The sequence below is a fragment of the Carcharhinus amblyrhynchos genome, chromosome 8, assembly GCF_965287045.1.
Source record: "Carcharhinus amblyrhynchos chromosome 8, sCarAmb.v2.hapA, whole genome shotgun sequence".
NCBI lineage: Eukaryota > Metazoa > Chordata > Chondrichthyes > Carcharhiniformes > Carcharhinidae > Carcharhinus > Carcharhinus amblyrhynchos.
In genome coordinates, this window is record NC_137331.1 from 56,818,387 (window position 1) to 56,842,513 (window position 24,127).

Here is a 24,127-nt window from a genome sequence, read left to right on the forward strand (position 1 = left end):
TCGGAAATGGGTTCAGGCTAGGATTGCAAATTAAGAATTGACAGGTCAGGAGGTCTATGTGCAAAAGCATGCTACAGAAAAGTAAGCCAATTAAATTGTTAGCCAGCCCATATGTTAAAGCATAACAGATCTGTACCTATGCTGTTTCAGTTTTTTAGTTAGTATTCTGAATGATTAAAAATGTTTGGATTACTACAGTCAGTATCGTCCAACTTTTAAAATGCTATTTTTCAAAATGTTTCTTGGTAACCTTGGCGCATAGAATTTTCAGAAATCCCTCTGAGTTCCCAGAGCCCAGCTTGACAATCACTGTTCTGAGACCCAGTGAGCTTGGAACTAGCAGTAGTGTTCTCTTGACACAACAGCTTCATTGGAACAAAAGCAAAAAGTACTGGAAAATCTCAGCAAGGCTCACTTTATCTGTGGAGAGAGAATAGAGCCAATGTTTCAAGACTGGATGTCTTTTTGTCCGAGCTTCGTTGGAATATTTTCAGGCTACCTCGGTTCCTACAAGAGATGTTCGCCTACAGTTTCATCCTTGAGGCAGATTGGGAAAATTCCCAGTGTCGATCAACTACCTTGGGGGAGCTACTCCAGCCAAAGGCAGAATCTTCATTGATGGGAAGGGAGTAGGCATGGGCAACAACCAGGACAGCTGACCGGAAAGAGATCAGAGTTGAGCTTTTAGAAAGGCCAACTGAGATTTTGTCTCAGTTAAAATGAAAACAGGCACTCCTCATACTCCTTGAACCCTTACACATTCCCCATGCCCCATCCATGTGACCCCATTCCCGTTCCATGCAAGGTTATAGAACATAGAACAGTACAGCACAGTATAGGCCCTTTGGCCCTCAATGTTGTGCCGGGCTATGTTCAAACAAGGATCAAGCTATCCCACTCCCTATCATTCTGGTGTGCTCCATATGCTTATCCAATAACCGCTTGAAAGTTCCTAAAGCATCCGACTCCACTATCACAGCAGGCAGTGCATTCCACACCCCAACCACTCTCTGAGTAAAGAATCTACCTGGGACATCCTTCCTATATCTCCCACCATGAACCTTTTAATTATGCCCTCTTGTAATAGCTACATCCACCCAAGGAAATAGTCTCTGCACATCCACTCTATCCATCCCTCTCATCATCTTATAAACCTCTATCAAGTCGCCTCTCATCCTCCTCTGCTCTAAAGAGAAAAGCCCCAGCTCCCTCAACCTTTCCTCACAAGACTTACCCTCCAAACCAGGCAGCATCCTGGTAAATCTCCTCTGCACTCTCTCCAATGCTTCCACATCCTTCTTACAGTGAGGTGACCAGAACTGCACACAATATTCCAAATGTGGTCTCACCAAGGTCCTGTATAGTTGCAGCATAATTCCATGGCTCTTAAACTCAAACTCCCTGTTAATAAACACTAACATACTGTAAGCCTGCTTCACGGCTCTATCCATTTGAGTAGCAAGCTTCAGAGATCTGTGGATATGAACCCCAAGATCTCTCTGTTCCTCCACATTCCTGTTAACTCTGTATCTGCATTCAAGTTTGTCCGATCAAAATGAATCACCTCGCACTTATCAGGGTTAAACTCCATCTGCCACTTTTCTGCCCAGCTCTGCATCCTATCAATATCTCTTTGCAGCCTGCAAGAGCCCTCCACCTCACCCACTACGCCACCAATCTTGGTGTCATCAGCAAATTTACTAACCCACCCTTCAGCCCCCTCTTCCAAGTCATTGATAAAAATCACAAATAGCAGAGGACCCAGCACTGATCCCTGTGGTACACTGCTGGTAACTGGCCTCCAGTCTGAAAATTTTCCCTTCACCACCACCCTCTGTCTTCTATGAGACAGCCAGTTTCTTATCCAATTGACCAAATTTCCTTCAATCCCACACCTCCTTACTTTCTTCATGAGCCTACCATAGAGAACCTTATCAAACGCCTTACTAAAATCCATGTATACAATGTCAACTGTTCTACCTTTGTCTACACACTTAGTTACCTCCTCAAAAAATTCAATCAAATTTGTGAGGCAGGACTTATCCCTCAAGAAACCATACTGACCATCCCGGATTAAGCTGCATCTTTCCAAATGGTCATAAATCCTATCCCTCAGGACCCTTTCCATTAACTTACCAACCACCAAAGTAAGACTACCTGATCTATAATTATCAGGTCATTCCTATTTCCTTTCTTGAAGAGAGGAACAACATTTGCCACTCTCCAGTCCTCTGGCACAATCCCCATGGACAGTGAGGACCCAAAGATCAAAGCTAAAGGCTCCGCAATCTCATCCCTTGCCTTCCATAGTATCCTAGGATGTATCCCATTTGGCCCAGGGGGCATGAGCAGCAAAGGGGGTGATGGTTGGTTGGAGACAGTGTTCACTAAGGAGAGAGGCCATGTTTTTGAGGATGAGAGTGTGATACAGGCTGATAGGATGGAGGAGGTTGATGTTCTGAGGGAAGACGTATTAGCAGTTTTGAAAAACCTGAGGGTTGATATACAAAGCTATGCCTGTCCCACACGCTGCAAGATTCCTCAGGCATCGATGACAATTTATACCCCCAATCTACCGCCATGATCCCTCTTGCCCCCTAAGCCAAGCTATGACATTTCCATGCCCATTTACTAACTGTACAGTATATAGAACCATTGAACATTATGGTGACAATAAGTGTAAATAAAGCTTTTAAAAAGTCAGTTATTCATTGGACAAAATCTTACAAATAAATGACAGTGTTATTTCTGGCGAGAAAACCGACATGTTTTTTCCAGATCTTACAATACTCTGGTGGAGGGGGGGGCTCCATATGCCAGCAAAACGTGGCTGCACCAAGATCAGGATGTCAACTTTAAAGTGCGCCCCGATCAAAACAGCAATCAACCCCTCCCTCCTCTGCCCCCCACAGAGATGTAACTGGCTCCCCACAGCTCCTCCATCAGAGCTGGCATTCAACTCTGAGCAACCTCTCCTCCATCTCACAATCATCGGCCCCTTTTTACCCCCCTCCGATCATCGGCCCCTTCTCCTACTACCCTCCCAACCCCCCATAGTCAGAAACGGCAACATTGTCCCATTCCAAACAGCCATCGTCAGGATCCCCCACTACCCCATCCACTCTGGCCCACCACAGATGAAATGAATCCCCCGTTCCCCATGAGGTTCCCACTGTGGTCCGCCCTGGGAACAAGTTAGCAGTGCCAATCTGGCAGTGACAACATGGCAATGCCGACCTGTGTCAAGGGGCAGTGCCAAGGTCATTGCCAGGGCACTATTTGGCCATGTCCCCCTCCCCAGGGGATGTACTTCCCTTTACGCCCCGGTAAGATGCCCATGACAGGTTCACGTCTGAGTGAAGTTGTTGTAAACCGTATCCATGTGACATCACACAGATGTGTTTTGAAAATATGGTGTGGGGTCATGTTAATAATACTTAAATCTATTACGATATATGTAAATCAGGTTCCTGCCCGGGAACCTGATGATGTCACCAGCAAGGGGTGGGAAAGATCCAAAATTGCGCTCTTGTTGGCGAGATCTGCAACTTCAGGATCTTCAGCCTGCTCCTGCATTCCCGTGGATAGCAGGAGTGGGCTCGAGATTGCCCCTATTATTTTCCACTAAAATAAACCTTTCCACTATGTTTTTAAAAAAAAGTCCTTTCGCGACAGCCTGTGATGATAATGTTCTAGTAATATATTTTATGTTTAAGGGCAATGTTTTTAAAATTCAACTTTTTCTTCAGGAAGCCAGGGCGTCTGGAAAACATTTAGCCTAAGGGTTGTGAAAGCAAGCTTAGTAACAACTCATTTTAGCTAGGAATGTGTTACTTTGAGGTATGCTGGTGTATGTACAAGAAGTTCCCCTGCGATTTCTGACTAGGTTGATTGACAGGGTCATGTGAAATTGTGGTTTATTTGCAGTCCTTGATTTATGTGCAGAAGAGAAACAGGCAAGAAAAGAAAGGAGTTGGAGTTTGATTGTTGTAGTTGAAATTAAGGGAATTTTTATAGGCTTTTGAAAGCTCTATATCTCTGGAAACTCCAAAGCTGCCCATATTCATTATAGCAAACATATTGGTGATGTGTGTTGTAAGATTCTAAGAAGAATGTTGGTTATTTGGAAGTGCAATAGCTATAAGTTAGAAATTTGAGTTTTTTTTCATGTTTTAATTAATTTTTTTCATGTTGGTAAGTTTGCTGACGACACGAAGGTTGGTGGTGTTGTGGATAGTTTGGAGGGATGTCAGAAGTTGCAGCGTGACATAGATAAGATGCAAGGCTGGGCGGAGAAGTGGCAGATGGACTTCAACCTAGATAAATGTGTAGTGGTCTATTTTGGCAGGTCAAATGGGATGAAGGAGTATAATATCAAGGGTAAGACTCTTAGCAGTGTAGAGGATCAGAAGGACCTTGGGGTCCAGGTCCATAGGACTCTTAAATCAGCCTGGCAGGTAGAGGATGTGGTTAAGAAGGCGTATGGTATACAGGCCTTCACCAATCAAGGGATTGAGTTTAGGAATCGGGAGATAATGTTGCAGCTTTATAAGACCCTAGTCAGACCTCTCTTGGAATACTGTGCTCAGTTCTGGTCGCCTCATTACAGGAAGGATGTGGAAGCTATTGAAAGGGTGCAGAGGAGATTTACAAGGACGTTGCCTGGATTGGGTGACATGCCTTATGAGGGTAGGTTGAGGAAGCTCAGTCTTTTCTCCTTAGAGAGACGAAGGATGAGAGGTGACCTGATTGAAGTGTATAAGATGTTGAGAGGTATAGATTGGATGGATTCTCAGAGGCTTTTTCCAAGGGCTGGAATGGCTGCCACAAGAGGACACAGGTTTAAGGTGCTGGGGAGTAGGTACAGAGGAGGTATCAGGGTTAAGTTTTTCACTCAGAGGGTGGTGGGTGAGTGGAATCGGCTGCTGTCGGTGGTGGTGGAGGCAAATTCGATAGGGTCTTTCAAGAGACTTCTGGGTGAGTACATGGGACTTAACAGAATTGAGGGTTATAGGCAAGCCTAGTAGGTATGGATATCATCAGCGTAACTTGTGGGCTGAAGGGCCTGTTTGTGCTGTAGTTTTTCTATGTTCTAAAGATTATTAACTGTTACGAGTTAAACTTTCTATTCTGTTATAGTTATATTCAAATTGTTATGAATAAAGTGTGTCTTATTAAAAGATCCTTAATTGGTCGGTGAAAGTAACCTTTCCTCACATTAATACCAAAATAGAAAAATTGTTGGATCTAGTCTGGTTTGATAATATACCTTGGGGTTCTGGTCTGGGACCCTAACAAACAAAATAGAAGAGATATTCTTCTAGACTCATTAAAATATCCATAACATAAACTGTCAGGCACCTGAAACTTCTAAACCTTAGGTAAAACATCATTGTGAGCTGACTGCAGAGATAAGAAAGACAGAGCTGTCAATGAAGTAATGGTTTCTCTGGGGCTCAGCTGTTTCATCAGCATAATGGTTTTCTGGGCTCTCAGACAAGCCACGTCAAGTATTCTTGGCTGATAAATTTACAATTCCTCCTAATTTTGCTGGGGAAAATGGTTAAACTTTGTTATTTTAAAATAAAACCTGATAGATGACATTCATTAGGCTATGTACAATGTTGATCAGGACATATTAAGTCCAGTGAATTGAATAAGCCCAGTGAGTAAAATATTACATAAATTGTGGAAATATATATTGCAAAAAAACCAACCTGGAAATGGTAATGTAGAACATAGCCGTCAAGTGTTCTTAGAGGCGTTCTGTATCTTGAAAAGTAACCCTGGTGAGTAATTAAATGTTTTTATAGTGAAACGGATAATTTTAATCTTCCTTAGATTCCAGGGTCATGCCAGAGGATTTTAAATTTTAAAAACTTCTGAGTTCAGAATTTTAAATGTTACATCAATAATCCCAGCAACTATAGGGCAGTCAGTTTAACCATGGTGGTGGGAAAGCTTTTAGAAACAATAATCTAGAACTAAATTAGCACTCACTTAGACAATTGCATCTTAATAAGGAGGTGGCAATGTCACTAGACCGGCAACCCAGAGGCCCAGGCTAATGCTCTGGGCAGCTCGTGGGACTTATATTCAGTTAATAAATATGAAATTAAAAGCTAGCCTGTTATGGAAGGAAATTAACTGTCCTTACCTGGCCTGGCCCACAGCAATGTGGTTGACTCTTAACTGCCCTCTGAAATATGGCTTAGCAAGCCACTCAACTTTGTAAACTGCTACAGAAAAGTCAACAAGGAATAAAACCAGACTGACCACCCAGCATTGACCCAGGCACCAGAAACACCAATGGCAGACCCAGCCCTGTCAACTCTGCAGGGTCCTTCTTACTAACAACTGGGAGCTTGTACTAAAATTGGGAGACCTATCCCATAGATCAGTCAAGCAAGTCTGACAGAGTCATATTCATCGAATCATACCTTACAATGTCCCAGATGCCACAGTCACCATCCCTGGGTATACCATTCAAACAGGCAAATTGGGAGGAGGAGAAACCCATTCAGCCCCTTGAGCCTGATCCACCATTCAATAAGATCACTGCTGATCTGATTGTAACTTCGATCTCACCCGGGTAACCCTTCACTCTCTTGTCGATTAAGAATCTATCTAGCTCTGCCTTAAAAATATTCAAAGACTCTGCTTCCACTGCCTTTGAGGAACAGAGTTCCAGAGACACATGACCCGCTGAGAGAAGATAATTTTGCTCATCTCATAGAATCCCTACAGTGCAGGCAGAGGCCACTTGGTCCATCTAGTCTGCACTCTCTGACAGAGCACCTTACCCAGGCCTGATCCCCACAACCCCACATATTTACCCCACTAATCCTCCTAACCTACACATCTTGGAACACTGAGGGACAATCTAGCATGGACAATCCACCTAACCTGCATATCTTTAGACAGTGGGAGGAAACCGGAGCATCCAGAGGAAGCCACAATGACACGGGGAGAACCTGCAGTCACCCAAGGCTGGAATTGAATCCAGATCCCTGCACTGTGAGGCAGCAGTACCAACTAATGTCATCTTTGTGTTAAATGAGTGACCCCTTGTTTAAGTAGGGACCCCTAGATTTTTCAACAAGAGGAAACATCCTCTCCACATCCACCCTGTCAATACCCTCCAGGATCTTAAAGGTTTTGATCAAGTCACCTAAACTCTAATGAAAACCCAACCTCTCCCACCTTTCCTCAAAACAACCCACCCATTGTTGAGTTTTTGGATAAGGTAAAAATGTGGGTTGATGTGGGTAATATAGTTGATATGGTATATAGGTATATCTAAAGGGCATTTGCTAAACTACTGCATAATAGGCTTGCAAATAAAGTTGGTTAGATGGATAGATTAGAGATTTATGCCTTTTCTCCTTTAAGAAGGATGAGGAGACTTGATAGAATTGTTCAAAATCATGAGGGATATAGACAGAATAGAGAGAAACTGTTCCCAGTGGCTGAAGGGTTGAGAACCAGAGAACACATTTAAAGTGATTACTGAAAGAACCAAAAGTGACATGTGGAAAATCTTGTTCTTTCAGTGAGTGGTTAGGATCTGGAGTCCATTGCTTGAAAGGATAATGGAATCATGTTCAATCACGACTTTAAAAAAGAAAATTGGATAAGCACCCAAAGGGAAAAAATTGTAGTGATATGGGGAAAGGACAAGGGAACAGAACAAGCTAAATTTCTCTTCTGGACAACCATCATAGACCAAATGGCCTCCTTCTGTGCTGTAACCATTCTACGATTCCAGAAGTTAGCACATTAAACTCCTATTGATATGCACTTAAGAGACATTGGGGCCGTATTTTTCTCTATAATGTGATGAGAATAACTATAAGTAATATCCTTCATCGTTATTCATCAATTGTTTAATCATCTGCTCATTTGGATATTTGATTTGTGACAATGAATCATAACATCTTTCAAAACTGCAGACGCAGTCACGAAATCGTGGCAGATGTGCTCAAGTTCTTGTGGCAGGTTTGAACCCACCACATTCTGGGCCAGAGTGTGACTCACAAAACTATCTATACTATTGAATCAAGCAGGCAATGACAGATATTCAGGACCAAGCTGTTATGAAAGCTCCACACCGCTTCATCATATTGATCTCCAAGGTGGGATTATATTGCACCAATCAATGTGTCTGCTGTCATTGCACTGTAGGATTCTATTATTCTGCAAGACATGTTATGGCCTCTCCCCCTATTTTATTTGGGAAAGGTCTTTGGGCTTGTCTGGTTACATGGTTAAGGGAGCCATGTTTGTACCTGTTTTTAAAAGTTACAGAAGAAGCTCTTTGGATCAGACAAGCATCATCATTTGAAAGCCCATCTGAAAAACCAACAACCCAGCTGCAACTCAATGCAGCCAAGGTAAAACAGCTATACCTTGAAGGAGGGACAGTTAAGGACTCTTCGTCAAACCTTTTCCACCGTCAAGTTCGCCTGACCTCCAGACAAGTCAACTACTACAAACCTCGCAGCTTACTGTGAATCCTCTGCTTTTATGTAATCTCCACTCCAGCTATACCATTTGTTCAGCTCAGAAAATACAGAAAGAGCCTAACATCACTTTAAATTTGCTTTTCCCCATCCGTATTGATTCTTTGTATGTGTGCTAGTATGTGAGAAACGTCATGTTAAAACCTTAGGGGCAAGAATGTGAAAATGAGTAATCTTTTTAGAATTCACTATAACTTGCTGCTGGAAATTATTCAAGCTGGCACAAACAATCTGAGGATGAGAACAGCTATTAACCTCGCACAGATGAAAAAACCTTTGACCACAGCTAACAATAAAGACTCAGGGCAGAATTCTCCCGTCTGAGATTAGGTTCGGTGGTGGGGGTGGGTACAGGGGATGTTTCCCACTGCGGACATCATTGGCAAACCACATCATATCTTCCGCCCCAAACTCATTAATCACACATCCAAGGGTTCAGCCATCATATTCAATGGTGGGGCGAACTTGATTGCTTTCATATCTAGGTGCCACGTTTAGAGGACACCCAACACTGCTGACCTGTTGAAAGAAGAAAATGAAAAAGAAGATGGATTGCCAGGAACACTCTGAGGTGGGGGAAGATGAACCTCCTCAATGACATTGAAGCTAGAAGATCCACTTGCAGATACTCCCTCACCCATTGTTGTGTGTTCTTGGATTACTGGCGGCCTCCATCTTGAACTCCAGAGGTAACCCAGGCATTTTTCAGGTACGTCCCGACTTCTGCAAGGCACGTTGTTCTAGATATGTCCTAGACTGATGTGTTTTCCCATGGGGTCATGGAGAATCTGGCATGGGGCTAAGATTCTACTTGGGCCTTTGCCTGCATCCCTGCACATTAGTTTCACACCAGCGACCAATCAGTTTCTCAATCCGCCGTGTTGGGCGCCCTTGGAAGCTCTGGCAGGAAATTCACTCTAGCGTAAAAGCAATTCTTGGGATTCCCACCAAATTCTACCCCCCATACCCCACTGGGGTCATGGGAGAATTCCATCCATAAATATTGTTCATGACAGCCCATATAATGACAATCTAGCAAAACCTGGTCTATAATACAACAGGAGGGCTAAATTCTGTCTAATCAGCCTAACATACTTTTTGGAGAAAGTGACATCCCCATTGGAACAGTGGAAAACCTCATTAACTGTTATACTTCTAAAAAGCATTTGTAAAAAATCTGCAAGCAAACCTCAGCCGAAGGTTACAGTCATGGCAGATTCCAAAAAAACAGGATTAAAAACAAAAGGTAAGAAGCGACAGAAATGATGTTGCATGATAGGTGAAGGAATACAATGGAATTCTTCCGGGATTGGTGATGGGATACCCCAATGAGTCCAATTTATGTTAATTGCTTGAATTTAGAAGATTAATGTAAGCCAATCAAATCTGCAAAATTGGAATGCACGTGCAATTGAAACTGAAGGCACAAACCGCAAAATGAGTTGGTTTAAATCTATGAGTTGGCAGACCATACAGATGAAATTCAATGCAGATGAGTGTAATACCTAGCACACTGGAAAAAAATGATGGTTGGCATGCCTGCTCTATGAATGTTGTTAAATGAACTAAAGATGAAGCTGAAAGAGATTGATGATGTGTGTGGGGCAAGGGGTTGGGGGAGGTGGGCAACGGGGAGGGGTTATGCTCGTAGGATAATTTAATATATCCAGGTAACTTGCCAAATTGAACTGTCAAAAATCAAGCAGTTGTAATCCCTATTATGCAGAAGAGGCCATTTGGTCCATCGAGTCTGTATTGGCTCTCTGACAGAGAATCTTATCCAAGTTCTCTGCCACGCCCTATCCCCATACATTTATCATGACTAAGCCATCTAACCTAGACATCGTTAGACTAAGGGGCAATTTAGCATGGCCAATCCAGCAAACCTGCACACCTTTGGACTGCAGGAGGAAAGCAGAGCGCTGCGAAGAAATCCATGCACAAATGGGGAGAATGTGCAAACTCCATACAGACAGTCACCCAAGGCAAAACCTAATCTATAATACACCAGGAGGGCTAAATTTTTGAACCTGGGTCCCTAGCACTGTGAGGCAGCAGTGCTAATCACTGTGCTACCATGCCGTCTTTTAAGTTCTATGAATGAGCCAAGCTGGTGGTTACCAGTTTAAAAGAGTTAGATGCGTCTAGTCGAGGAAGATATACCTGCTCCCCCCCACCCCTCCACCTCAGCTGTACAAAAATTTCCTAGGTGGTTTCTGGAACAGCAGTAGCAGCATCCCTTTACAGACCACTGAATACACTTCACACCATTTCACACAAGTGAGCGAAGCATGCATGGCACAGAAGTCACTACTGAAAATGCATGACAAATTTTTGGATAGATTGGGATAGAATCATGTAATAGCAGGCCATAAAGCTGGTCAACATAAAGACAATGGAGCAGCATAGTCAACTGGGTCGAATGCAACGGCAAAATCATGACGGATTGTTAAAATCATACAATTTGTATCTGTTCAAAAGCAGTTTCACTCTTTCCTCAGGTGTCACTAAACTAAATGTATTTGTATTGAGTTAAGTTTGAGACGAAGGTACTGGTTGTTGGTCCTTTGTGACTGGATATGTATTTTGACAGATTTTTGGAGTAAGAATAGTTTGGATGGGTGAGCTCAGATGAACCAAGTGGAATTTCTCTTCTGGTCTTGCAGTAAATCATATTTTCACTTTCACAAGTGGCGGAGACAGAGACAATTCCAAATTGAGTGCATCTTTATTAAAATGTATATATTTCTATAAATATATAGAAATATAGATCAGTAAATGTGTAATTACACACTTACAAAAACATTTGAGATGTGTGGATGGAAATAACAAACAAATGAAATAAAAGGAAGATTAGGTAGGGCCAGTGCACTACAATTAATATCAATAAGGGCCAGAATTGCATGCACCTTTGAAGTACATCCCAGCGTAGTTCTTCCACTCATGTCCACAATTAGAAGCATCACCCAATATTTATCAAACTATGCTTTTCAAGATGATCAACAGATACATTAAGAGGCTGTGTGAGGCATTTGGATATTTGAACTATCCAGCTGTGCAGACTCAGATATGAGTTATTATTTTAGCAGCAGTTCATCTTTATATGTCAACATATTGAAAAAGAACAATCAATCTTTCAGAGTGCAAATCAGTGTTGACAGTTTTCCAGTGTCAGAGTTAAAGCATCAAATTCCTAACGCTGTTGGGGATGATAATATCAATATAACAAGAGTTGTATCAATGTCGAGACAGAATGTCATACTTAAATACTATAAATTGACACATATATGGATAAATGTCAAGCCTGATGGGTTCACATTTCAGGGGGCCTCATAATTATCTCAAGCAGAAGACATGTACAGTGCGTGAGAATATGACTGTAGCCAGTCTGGTATTTCATATGGATCTATTTTGGTACAAGGTGTTAACGAAGCTGAGTTCATTTCTACCTGTGAATCAAATTGAAATATTCATAAAAGAAAGTTAAGAGGTCAATTTTAATTGTTTCTCCCAGGATGGAAACAGACAGCATTGGGTCACACTTCTTGGTCTGGCAGTTAAAACTGAGCCAATTTCCTCCAGCTCCCTTAATAACACACTGTGGGTCATTTTCATTTTGCGTGGCGGTGTAAATTGGCCAATGGCGAAGCAGCAAATCACTTCACATTGCTTCCGATTCTTATTTTGATTTGATTAACTTCATTGGAAATAAAAATCCATTTAGATATTCACTGTCACGCATTAACACACGAGCTTAAATTACCCTGTGAGTCTAGCCAATTAATAAATAAGGTATACACAGTTGAAAGGCCCAAGTTCAGTCCCTGGTTTGTGCTACATTAGCTAACGTCAGTCAAGATGACAGCTGGAATGCTCATGCTGGCCTCAATGCTATACTAGGTTAAGGTATATAGATCGGCTACAGTCCATGCTCCTGACTGCTTTCCAGTGCCTGCTGTTAGAGCTGTGCGTGTAGATATTAGGTGAAGGTGGAATTAGACATAGCTGTTGTGCCCCTATACTCAAACAAACTGGCAGCACTAAATTTCAAGTGCTCACATATTAATATCAATGGGCACCTGGCACCCATAGACGCTTGTGTTCAAAAAAGGCGAAGGGGAGAAAATTGTCAAAAGAAACAAAATTAAAACATCTTTACCAAGCTCCACATCCTGGTCATCTGTGATGATAAGAATGATGTTGGGTCTGATGTTTCTTCGGTCTCGCTGCACACGTCCTTTAAATCGCTGTGGTTTTAAGTTTGAACCAAGGACTCCTATCAATTCAGCACTTAGCACAGCCAAAAGCAGAATAAGTGATGAGAGTTTCATTATGTCAGCTTGCTTGAGACCACAATAAGGAAAGACGAGGTTCTTTGGTTTCACCACCTCTTACCGGGTGATCTGAAATTAAATGAAACAAATGAGAAGAATCGGCTTGAATATAATGAAACTTATGAAGTGGTTGAGAACATGCTTAAATGAAGACATTTCCTGGCATTTCAAACTTTATTAATCACAAAAGAATTGCCCAGAAAGCAAAAATGTAATTAACAACAGCTTTGATGTGAAATTCTGTATGAACAAATTAAACCACTGCAATAAACAAGGAACTGAAATAAATGTGTAAAATGCCTTTTCCAGAAACTCATTGTCAGGTCACTTCGACATTGTAATGCAGCAATGACCAGAGCTGCAACAGAAACTTTGGTTATTCCAAAAGCCAAAATGAAGCCACAAAATATGTTAACGCATGTTTTGGATTAATTAACCAAAATATTCTCAATGATTCACTGAACAATTCTCTTTTTTTATCCATAAATAACCATAAAAACATGTTGCTTTTGTGCATCTATAGCTTATATGAAATTCTTCATAAACTGTGATAACTGGAATCTTTTGATACTCAGTGTCAGAACCCTGGCTTTGCACCTGCACAGCATTAATCCTTTCACTTGTCTCACTTCTCCAGTCCTATCATGCAGTGATGCACATTCTGAAACTACCTTTCCAACAAGAAACACATTGAGTGACAGTGATCATCTCCCTCAACACTGCTGATACCTTGAACTGTATATCAGGCACCAACAATCCAGTCAATGTGAACTCACAGTGCCACGAACTTTTGCTGAGCTCCTGAAGGTACGTGCAGACTCTGCACACATATATGCACACCCGCATTTATACTCATGCAATAATCAGCTCCCACCATTCAAAGAGCCTTAGTTCCATGCACAGGGGGAGGGGAGAAGGGGGATGATTTAGCCACAAATCCATCTAAATCCATCTGCTACAGAATTGATTGATTGGGCCTAAGACCAAAGGTAACTTACTCCACTTTGACATTTCTTGCATTCAGCTGTCACGCTGGCAGCTTTGCACATTTAAGAATTCACTTGGATTGAAAACTGAATGAGTGTATAGTTCAAAGTGATTACTGACTTACTAAAAGGCTATTTAACAAAGGCATTTAAGGCAAGCATGCACATTTATACCATTTCCGTTTAAAGGGCAAAAGTCCATTATAATTTAACACTTGCAAGCATGGTAATTAGGAGATGGCACATGAATTTCACCATCAAATGCTCTAAATGAACATTTAATGAGTTTCATCCAAAGACCGGGTTCTCACACCTGGGATTTTGCCCTTGTTCTCTCGAATGAATAGCCACTATTACAGCAGCCAGTGCCGAGAGATCAAAGCTACTTAAATAAAAGGAACAAAAAACACAGCTTGTACTAAAGATACCATTAATAAAAAAAAAGATGCCAGCATACGTGTGGTTGAAGCAAAACCCATTACTGAAAGAGATGAACTGATTCATTAAGACAGCAAAAGAAAAATCTCTCCATCTTCATGGATTCCCCATTACCTTTAGTTTTTTTTTGACGGAACTTCAAACCCTGGAAGGTTTACAGGAGGAGGTCAGTAAAGATTCTGAAAATCTGGAAGACGTTATTATTACAGCTGCATTACTAAGTAGCACTGCATGCAGTAGCTATTGCAGGCTGATCACTGCCCATTCTACAAGCTTCAGTGGTCAAGCAGACTGCCTTGCACTTAATGGATAAGTGATTGATGCTACTGGCTTTTATACAGTATAGCTACCACTTGAGTAATGAACACAGTAGTCAGGCCAAGAGCAGAACCGTGTTGTTGAAGTCTTTAAATTCATAAAGGAAGGGATAAAAATTGATTAAATGTTAAAAGAAAATCAACATAATATCTTCCAACAGAGTGGGTGTTAAACTCTCCATTTAACACTGCTATCTGTACAAAAATACTGTTGATGGACAGTGCAATACAAAAAAATAATCTTTTTAAAGTCTTGAAGCAGTCACTTGATGGTTTGTGATGATATTTAAGAGTGCGCATGTACTATTGCTGCACATTATCCTGTTGTAAGAACTATACTGCAGTTTTAGATGAAAGATTAGCATTTACTTAGCTACAATTGCAAAAAACTCTCACTCAACACAATTGTACAATAATGCTCTGCAAAAAATGCCCATCAACTGTCAGCAGTATATACACAAGTTTCCAGGATGCTGAGAAAACCCAGTATAAGATTCTTCAATAACACTTACTCTTTAAAAAAAGAACCAGACTTCTGGAAATGAAAATGTTCGGTTGATATGTGCACTGAGCCTCACTGCCTGCATTTGGTGATGTTCAGCAAACTTTGCAGACACTGTTGACCCAACTACTGCAGTTATTCAGACTGCATTGAGTAAACACTGACTTTAAATAAACCCCCACGGTATGTGGTTCAAATGCCAGACAATCATACCTCAGTTGACAATGCGAAAGAAAGGAACATCATTGCCAAAGCAACTGGCTTTGGGCTTTTTAATTCAGCCGTACAGTTCTGAAGCCTGGAGCATCATTTTTGAGCTGGAGGAGAGCCAGAGATACCTGGGATGAAGTTGTTCAGCTGTGAGAGACGAAGATCCATATCACACAACTTCAAGCATGGACAATTCTCCATTCAGTGCTGACCTTTTCAAACCTGACATCCCCACACAGACCTGCTTCCTGCTGCAGTAGGAAATAAAGCTGCAGAATTAATACTGACAAAGTGTTGCGCTTGTCTTCAGGGACAAGAGTGTCAGTATTTTTGTGCAGGATGCTATGAGACAGCCTCCTAGCACTTCACAAGTCTCTGAAGCCCATTCCCTTAAATGATAGCAGAAACACTGAAGGCAGATCAAACAATGGCAAGGCTTTGCAGCTAAAATAATTGTTCCAAAACCACTGATGGACAGATAACAGTATTACAACAATCTGAGCTTATTCTGCCAACACTGCACTATAATTATTTACTGCTGTCTCATCCAAACAATATACCTAGTTACAGAATCTGTTCACAAACCTTAGCAACCACCAGGGTCACTGTTCTATTTCACATACAATGATGATATGCTCTTATTTTCCAAAACTATTTTAATACTCTTTTACAAACACTTCAATCATCCTCTGTTCTTTGGAGTTTATGTTGTATGTTTTATGGGATAGAACCTTTCAACTGGAGAAACTTCATTGTTTATAGCAGCCAAACCCTCAGTATAACATAAATATTAAAATCCTACATTTGAAAAACCTCTTGTTTATGAAAACGGCTAACTATCTGGAGTGCAATGACAAACCTCCCAGCTTATTTTTTCAACTGCAGACTGAATCCTCTCTCCGTCCCCTCCACCCTTACCCCACAACAAGCTTGAAATATTTGTGGATTTCTTTGTCACTGGGATTGAGACAATCCAATCAGCTGCCTCTGTCATGTTCTTCCCTTCCACTAGCCTGCCTGGCTTAACTTCCTTTTATGCTTCCCATTACCCCTAAACTTGCATCTTTCTCCAGTTCCTTTCTTAAGCTTTCTCATGCCCTCTCTGAGCACAGCTTGCCCTTGGGATCCATCTCCTATTCCCTTGACCCTATTCCTACCAAACTGCTGACAACCCAACTCCCCCCACCCCCGGCCCCCAGACATGCTAATGGTTTACCCTCTCTTTCTGTGTTGCCCTCCTCTTAGAATCCCTACAGTGCAGAAGAAGGCCATTTGGCCCATTGGATCTGCACCTACAACAATTCCAGCCAGGCCCCATCCCTGTAACCCCATGTATTTACCCTGCTAATTCATCTTGTTACTAAGGGCAATTTATCATGGCCAAGCAACCAAACCTGCACATCTTTGGACTATGGGGAGAAACCAGAGCACTCAGAAGAAACCCATGCAGACTCCACACAGACAGCGACCCAAGCCAGGAATCGAACCCAAATCCCTGGAGCTGTGAGACAGCAATACATAAGAACATAAGAACATAAGAAATAGGAGCAGGAGTAGGCCATCTAGCCCTTCGAGCCTGCTCCGCCATTCAATAAGATCATGGCTGATCTGTCGCTGCTCAGTTCCACTTTCCCGCCCTCTCCCCATAACCCTTAATCCCCTCTCTTATCAAAAACCCATCAACCCGCGTCTTAAAAATATTTAGCGAGGTAGCCTCCACCACTTCAACGGGCAGAGAATTCCAGAGATTCACCACCCTTTGAGTGAAGAAGTTCCTCCTCAACTCCGTTCTAAATTGCACCCCTTTTATCTTGAGGCTGTGCCCCCTAGTCCTACTGTCTTTTTTGAGTGGGAAGAGTCTTTCCACCTCTATCCTATCCATCCCATTCATTATCTTATACGTCTCAATGAGATCTCCCCTCATTCTTCTAAACTCTAACGTGTACAAGCCCAGTTTATTCAGCCTCTCCTCATAGCTCAACCCCCTCAACTCCGGTATCAGCCTAGTAAACCTCCTCTGCACTCCCTCCAAGGCCAAAATATCTTTGCGCAGGTGCGGCGCCCAAAACTGCACACAGTACTCCAGCTGCGGCCTCACCAATGCCCTATACAGCTGCAGCAAGACCTCCCTACTTTTATATTCAATCCCCCTCGCTATGAAGGCCAGCATCCCATTCGCCTTCCTGACCACCTGCTGCACCTGCAAGCTGGGTTTTTGCGACTCATGCACAAGGACCCCGAGGTCCCTCTGCACCGTCGCCTGCTGCAGTTTTTCGCCCCGTAAGTAATAGTCCTTCCTACCATTATTCCTACCAAAGTGGACCACCTCACACTTGCCAACATTAAATTCCATTTGCCATTTCCTGGCCCATTCGCCCAGCCTATCTAGATCCTTCTGCAGACTCTCCACACCCTCCGCACAATTTGCCGTTCCCCCAATCTTGGTGTCATCAGCAAATTTCGACACCCTACACTCGGTTCCCTCCTCCAGATCATCTATATAAATGGTAAAAAGCTGAGGCCCCAGCACCGACCCCTGGGGCACTCCACTAGTCACCATCCGCCAATCCGAATAGCACCCGTTGACCCCCACTCTCTGCCTCCTATTTGACAACCAATCCTCTATCCACGCTAACACCCTACTCCCAACTCCATGTCCCTCGACCTTCTGCAATAACCTCTTGTGAGGTACTTTGTCAAACGCCTTCTGAGAATCTAGAAAGACCACATCCACCGGCTCTCCTCTATCCACCGCCCTAGACACATCCTCATAGAACTCCAGTAAATTTGTCAGACACGACTTCCCTTTAACGAAACCGTGCTGCGTCTGCTCTGTCAAGCAATTCCCTTCAAGATGCCTCGCAATTTCCTCCTTAATACTAACCACTGTGCCATCCAAATCTGCAATCATCACCCCTCCTCTCAAAAAACAAAACCATTGCCCTATGTCCAACCTCCCTTTCCTCTCCAAAGCCTTTGAATATGCTTTCACCTCCCATAATTCCCTGAGCTCCATGTTTGAATCTCTCCAATCAGGTTTCTGCCCTGCTATGTAACCAAAATGGTTCTTATCAAAGTCACAAATGATATCCAGTGTGACTGTGACAAAGGTAAATTTTCGCTCCTTCTTGTACTGTCTGCAGCCTTTTATTGGTTAACCACACCATCCTTCTCCAGGGCATCTTCTCTGTCATCCAGCTAGGCGGACAGCTCTCATGTGGTTTGATGTTTATCTATCTAACTGTAGCCAGAGAATCACTTGCAAAGGCTTCTCTTCTTGTTTCTGTGTTCCCCAATGGTGACTCCTAAGCCCGTGCCTGTTTCTAATCTACATGCTTCCCCTTTGCGACACCATATGGAAGCACAACATTAGTTTTCACATGTATGCTAATGACGCCCAAGTCTACCACATTAGCACTTCTCTCAGCTCCTGCACTGTTGCTAAATTATACGACTGCTTATCTGACATCCAGGACAGGTTGTGCAGAAATTTCTTCCTATTACATATTGTGAAGACTGAAGCCATTGCTTTCCATTCCCATTCTAAACTTCACTTTTTAACTACTGATTGCATTGTAATCTCTAATAACAGTCTGAGATTAAACTAATTGTTTTTTTCACAACTTTGGTATCACATATGACCCTGAGATGAGCTTCCAAACTCACATATGCCATCTCTAAGATCATTCTTCTCCACCCCACAACATTCCTCCAGCCTGAAAGATCTTGCTGGTTAGGTCCATTAGCCATGCTAAATTCTTCCTCAGTGTACCCGAACAGGCACTGGACTGCGAGAACAAAGGTATTTTCACAGTAACTTCATTACAGTGTAAGCTTACTTGATACGCTAATAAATAAAAAATGAAACCTTCACCCTCATCTCAGCTCATCTGACGCTGAAAACTTTTGTTCCCTATTCCAATGTATTCCTGGTTGGTCTCCTACATTCTACCCTCCGCAAACCTGAGGTCATCCAAACTCCTGCTGCCTGTGTCTTAACCTGCATCAAGTCCAGTTCTCCTGTCACCCTTTCCTCATTGACCTACATTGGCTACAGGTCAAGCAGTGTTTTAATTGTAAACCTCTTATCCATCTTTGCAAATTCCTATGTAGCCTTTCCCCTGCCTATTACCGCAGTAATCTCCAACCCCCAATCCTTCGAGATATCAGCACTCCCCTCATTCTGGCCTTTTGTACACTCCCAGTCATAATTGCTCCACTGCTGGTTGCTGTGCCTTCAGTTGCCCAGACCTCAAGCTCTGAAATTCCCTCCTTCCCTACCTCACTTTCCTCCTTTGAGACACTCTTTACAAGTTGACGCCTCTGTGATCAAGCTTTTATCAAGCTGACCTCATATCTCTTTACATGGCTCACTGTCATATTTTGTTTTGTATTACTCCAGTGACATGCCTTGGAAAGTTTTATTAATAAAGGCACTGTATAAATACCAGCTGCTTTTATTGCTTGAAGTTAGTAATTTAGATTTTAAAGGGGCACAGAGTTCATGAAAAAAATTGGATTAGCTGTGTTTGTTGTTTAGACACTGAAAAAAATAAGGGTAATTTTAGTTGTGATGACATCAATGGGCTGAAGAATGGAGCTGGGATTTTTCTGCTTTGCCTGGTGCAGTACCACATCATAACTTGCACCATTTTTACAGGGTTAAGCTAACGAGACTCCTGATTATATGACAAGTCAAGTTCTCTGCTGCCAGGTTGGTTTGCTGAAATCTGGAGAGAAGCCTCAATTTTATTGCTTCACAATTGTCATTAGTGATTTCCTTTATTGGAAAACAGGCAGTTTTCGTTCAATCTTCAGTTCTTAATTACACATCAAGAACAGAATGAAGTGGATTATTCAAGACAGCCCCCTTCAAAGTAAATCACACCCATTCAATTTTGAACTAAAATTTCTTACTCGGCTCAGGAGTCCCTTGAACATGCAGTGTTCGCCAAGTGAGAGTGTGCACAGTTCAATGTGTCTTTGGTAATATTAAGTTGGATGCCAAGAATGGGGGGGGCGGTGTCAGAAAATGACTACTCCACCCTGTTTCCTTTCTTTTTCAAAACAAAATTCTAACTGCCATATGCTGCCACTGCACCCCCCCACCCCCTAGACCCACCAAAAAATAGTATGACTGAGACTCTTCCACAAGGTTTTTAACCATAATCAGATGTGCTGATCACAGACAGCTGGCTGAAAGGAGGATATATTACTCCTCCCTTCCTCTTCCTCAGCTGTTCCTGTATTGTAATGCCTCACGATGACAAAGTTGTGCCTGATAGAATAGGCCAGCATGAATCCTGACACACGCTCTGCTGAGTACGGTAGGACTCTTTCAGAGTGTCCCAGGCAGCAGAAACAACTTGGATGGGGAAAGTGGATCCAGCCCATTGGATTCACTGCCACTTTTCCTGCCATGTTTTCTGACACTTCATCAAAAGGAAGGGGGAATTGGGTGCCACAGTATAATGTTGGCAGAGCCTGCCCTGCCAGCAACTTAGCCCCTTGAAAACAAAAATAGAAAAATGGGACACCCCAGAGATCTGAAAATCCAGAATAACCCCAGGCCCTCACCACACAACTTCCTCCACCCCACCACCATGGAACCTCTGGCATCTTCCCCACGGAACTCCTCCAGCTCTGGCACTGACCCTTCGGGGCTATACTTACCTGTGCACCTCTGGTGAGGGCTGTTTACCAGATGCTTATCTTGGCAATCTGTTATGATCCACTGATTACTTTGTGCAGCAGCATAACTCTCGTTGTATGCATGCTGCCCACATGTGCTTGGGTTGTGCACTGGGGCCATGATGTACATGGCCAGAAGATCACCCACCTCAGCCAGTAGCCAGTTTCTGGTCTGATATGCTGGATCAAATACTGATGGTACAGTTGCAAAATAAAGACATTAAGGCTGCTGTCAGAACATTGGTGCATTGAGCATGGCTGTATACCTACTGCCTGTTCAGAGTGGAATCCTCTGCAGTTGAGTTGCATTTTTGTATCTAGATGCAGAGCCCACAAAGGAACATAGAGAAGCCCGCTACCCTGGTGAAGCCAGGTACATGCTCTGCATGCTTCTCTATCTGAACTGAGGGAATGCAATGCATTTCTCCTCTGCTGTCATATAGGGCATTAGTAAACTCTAAAGTTTAAAGTTTATTTATTAGTGTCACAAGTAGGCTTACATTAACACCACAATGAAGTTACTATGAAAATCTCTTAGTCGCCTCACTCCGGCACCTGTTCGGGTACACCGAGGGAGAACTTAGCACAGCCAGTGCACCTGACTAACAGGTCTTTTGGACTGTGGGAGAAAACCAGAGCACCTGGAGGAACCCCATGTAGACACGGGGAGAAGGTGCATACTCTGCACAGTGACCCAAACAGTGAATTGAACCCGGGTCTCTGGAGCTGTGAGGCAGCAGTGCTAACCACTGTGCCAAAGTGTCATTTCTTAACAGCGGATGTCTGATTTGGAGATGTGAGAGATGTTGCTCGCTACACGGTGGAAGGATCTGATGTGAAAATGTCCATGGTCACAATCACCTTGACAACCAATGTCCTGACCCTGCACTGGGAGTAGAGGCCTGCCTCTAGGTGGCAGGTTTCAATGAGCACCTCTTCTTTAAAATGAGACGCTGCACATATTGCTCCTCATTGCAGTTGAGGCTGTTCTCTGAAGATCCTGGTGGAAATGGTCTCCTGCTGACAGACCTTCTCCTCCGCTCCAATTGCTCCTCCACGGCCAAGGGGCCTGCTAACAACTGCAATCCTGACTAGAAGTGGCCTGAACATAATCCATTCCTTATAACTTTACCAACTATAAATGGCAATAGAGTCCTCATAACTTCTACAAACTGAACAGCAGCCAACAGAAATCAATCAGAAATTAACCTGAAAGCATCTGATGGTCCCTTTAAATAGTCTTGGTGGAGGTTCCACATTTAAGTGAGGAGACTAGCTGGAGCACTGGGTCAAAATGGCATTGGTGGCATCAAATCAGGGCTGACTGACAGCATGATCTGCCAACTCTGCATTACTTCTGTTGTGCACTATTAGTATTTGTGAAAGTCCTCATCCAAATAGTGTTCAACACAGACAGCACAAGAAATGTTCACAAAGGTCAGGGACATGAATTTGCCCTTTTTAAAGGGCATCCCTATCTCCATTTAAAAAAAATGGAACCTCCCACCAAACCCACACATTGACCACCCCACATGCACACAGGCAACTCTGTACCCACAGCCACCCCCACCCATTCAATGTACACTGGTACTCCAACCCCCGACCTATCTGTAATCTCCACAACTTGCCTGGACTTGCAAAATCTCACTAACTTTTCTGTCTGGAAACAACACATTTTTTTAACCTGTGCTTAATGCTCTCTCCACTCACATTGTCTGCACCTTTAAGACTTGATTAGCTGTAAAGACTCACATTCCAATCATTATTCACATACATTGAGTTTGTGCCATTATATGCCCTGTTTGTGATCAGAACTCCCACCCACCTGACGAAGGAACAGCCAGTTCCGAAAGCTAGTGGCGTTTGCTACAAATAAACCTGTTGGACTTTAACCTGGTGTTGTGAGACTTCTTTCTGTGTTTACCCCAGTCCAACGCCAGTATCTCCACATCATGACTTTCCAGGGATCAGTACCAGAATGGTAGTGTCAGGGTTGTGCAAGGGGTCAGTACCAGGCTACTGCCCGGGCATGACCCTCTCTCCTGGAGGCCATGCTAACCTGTACAATCCTTCTGTTCACCAGGTTCCCTTTTCCAAAATCTGTTCTAAACCTCACCGATGTAATATCACATCAAGATAGTTTCAGTAGGCATGAGCAGAAGTGTATTGTAAGGAACATCAGCATAGAACGGCACATGTAATTACACATACACTGATCTCTATTTTGTTAAATGCAGGGCAAAATAATTCCTTATTGTTCATTTGTACTGCTGTAAAAGTAGCACTAAGCACATTTATTAGTACCACAAGTTGGCTTACATTAACACTGCAATGAAGTTACTATGAAAATCCACTGGGGTCAAGCTGAAGCATGCACTGTAATTGCACTATGAAATACTTAAATAAAATTAATGGCTTTCCAAAAATCACTGATAAGATTTTCTTTCTGCATGAAAGGCACCTTTAACATATTTGAAGGAAAGCTTTAAGGTAATCTAAGTGAGGTTATTCAGCATTGTGCATGAGGAACCATAGGCACCTTTCTCCATTAGAGAGAGAGACAAGTACTTAGGCAGCTTGAGGGCGTCACTCTGCGTCAAGCATTGGGCAAGAAAAGGAGAAGCTCTCCATGGACTACCACATTTGAACTCATGATGGTACAGACATTCTGCTTCACACGAGCCATTTGGCCAAATGAGCTAATAGAGCCTAGCGAATTAAATGTGAAAAATGGACTGAAGCTAAAATTTAAAACAAAACCCACTGCTGGACTGCTCTGATTGACAGACCACTGTTTGACAAACAATGACCATTGGTTCCAGTGCTTTTTAATATTTGTTGGTATTTCCCATGGACAATGATTGCAGTTTAGATCATTATGAATGTTTGGCTCAGTTCCAAAAGCACATATCTCATAGAGGGACTGAGTTCACATTTGGACTTACAGTTTAAAGAGGTTCTTAAAGGATCAGCTGTCTTTGATATAGTTACAGAATAGTTTGCTTTTATAACAAAATTAATTCTTGAAAGGATTTAAAATCTTTCAATGGATTTCATGAATGGAAGCTAATTCTGTCTCAAGTCTCTATGAGTGAGAGCAGTATTATATGATTAGAAACTTATTTTT

General features: G+C 42.6%; 1 protein-coding gene across 1 annotated transcript in view; it reads right to left on the minus strand.

Moving 5' to 3' along the window:
* The window catches only part of sulf1 (sulfatase 1), a 416,345-nt gene that overhangs the window by 161,438 nt on the left and 230,780 nt on the right, over nt 1-24,127 (minus strand). Inside the window, exon 5 of the mRNA XM_080194115.1 lies at nt 12,682-12,925. Coding sequence (XP_080050241.1) covers nt 12,682-12,853 — 172 coding nt within the window. The 5' untranslated portion in view covers nt 12,854-12,925. The remainder of the gene's footprint in view (nt 1-12,681; nt 12,926-24,127) is intronic.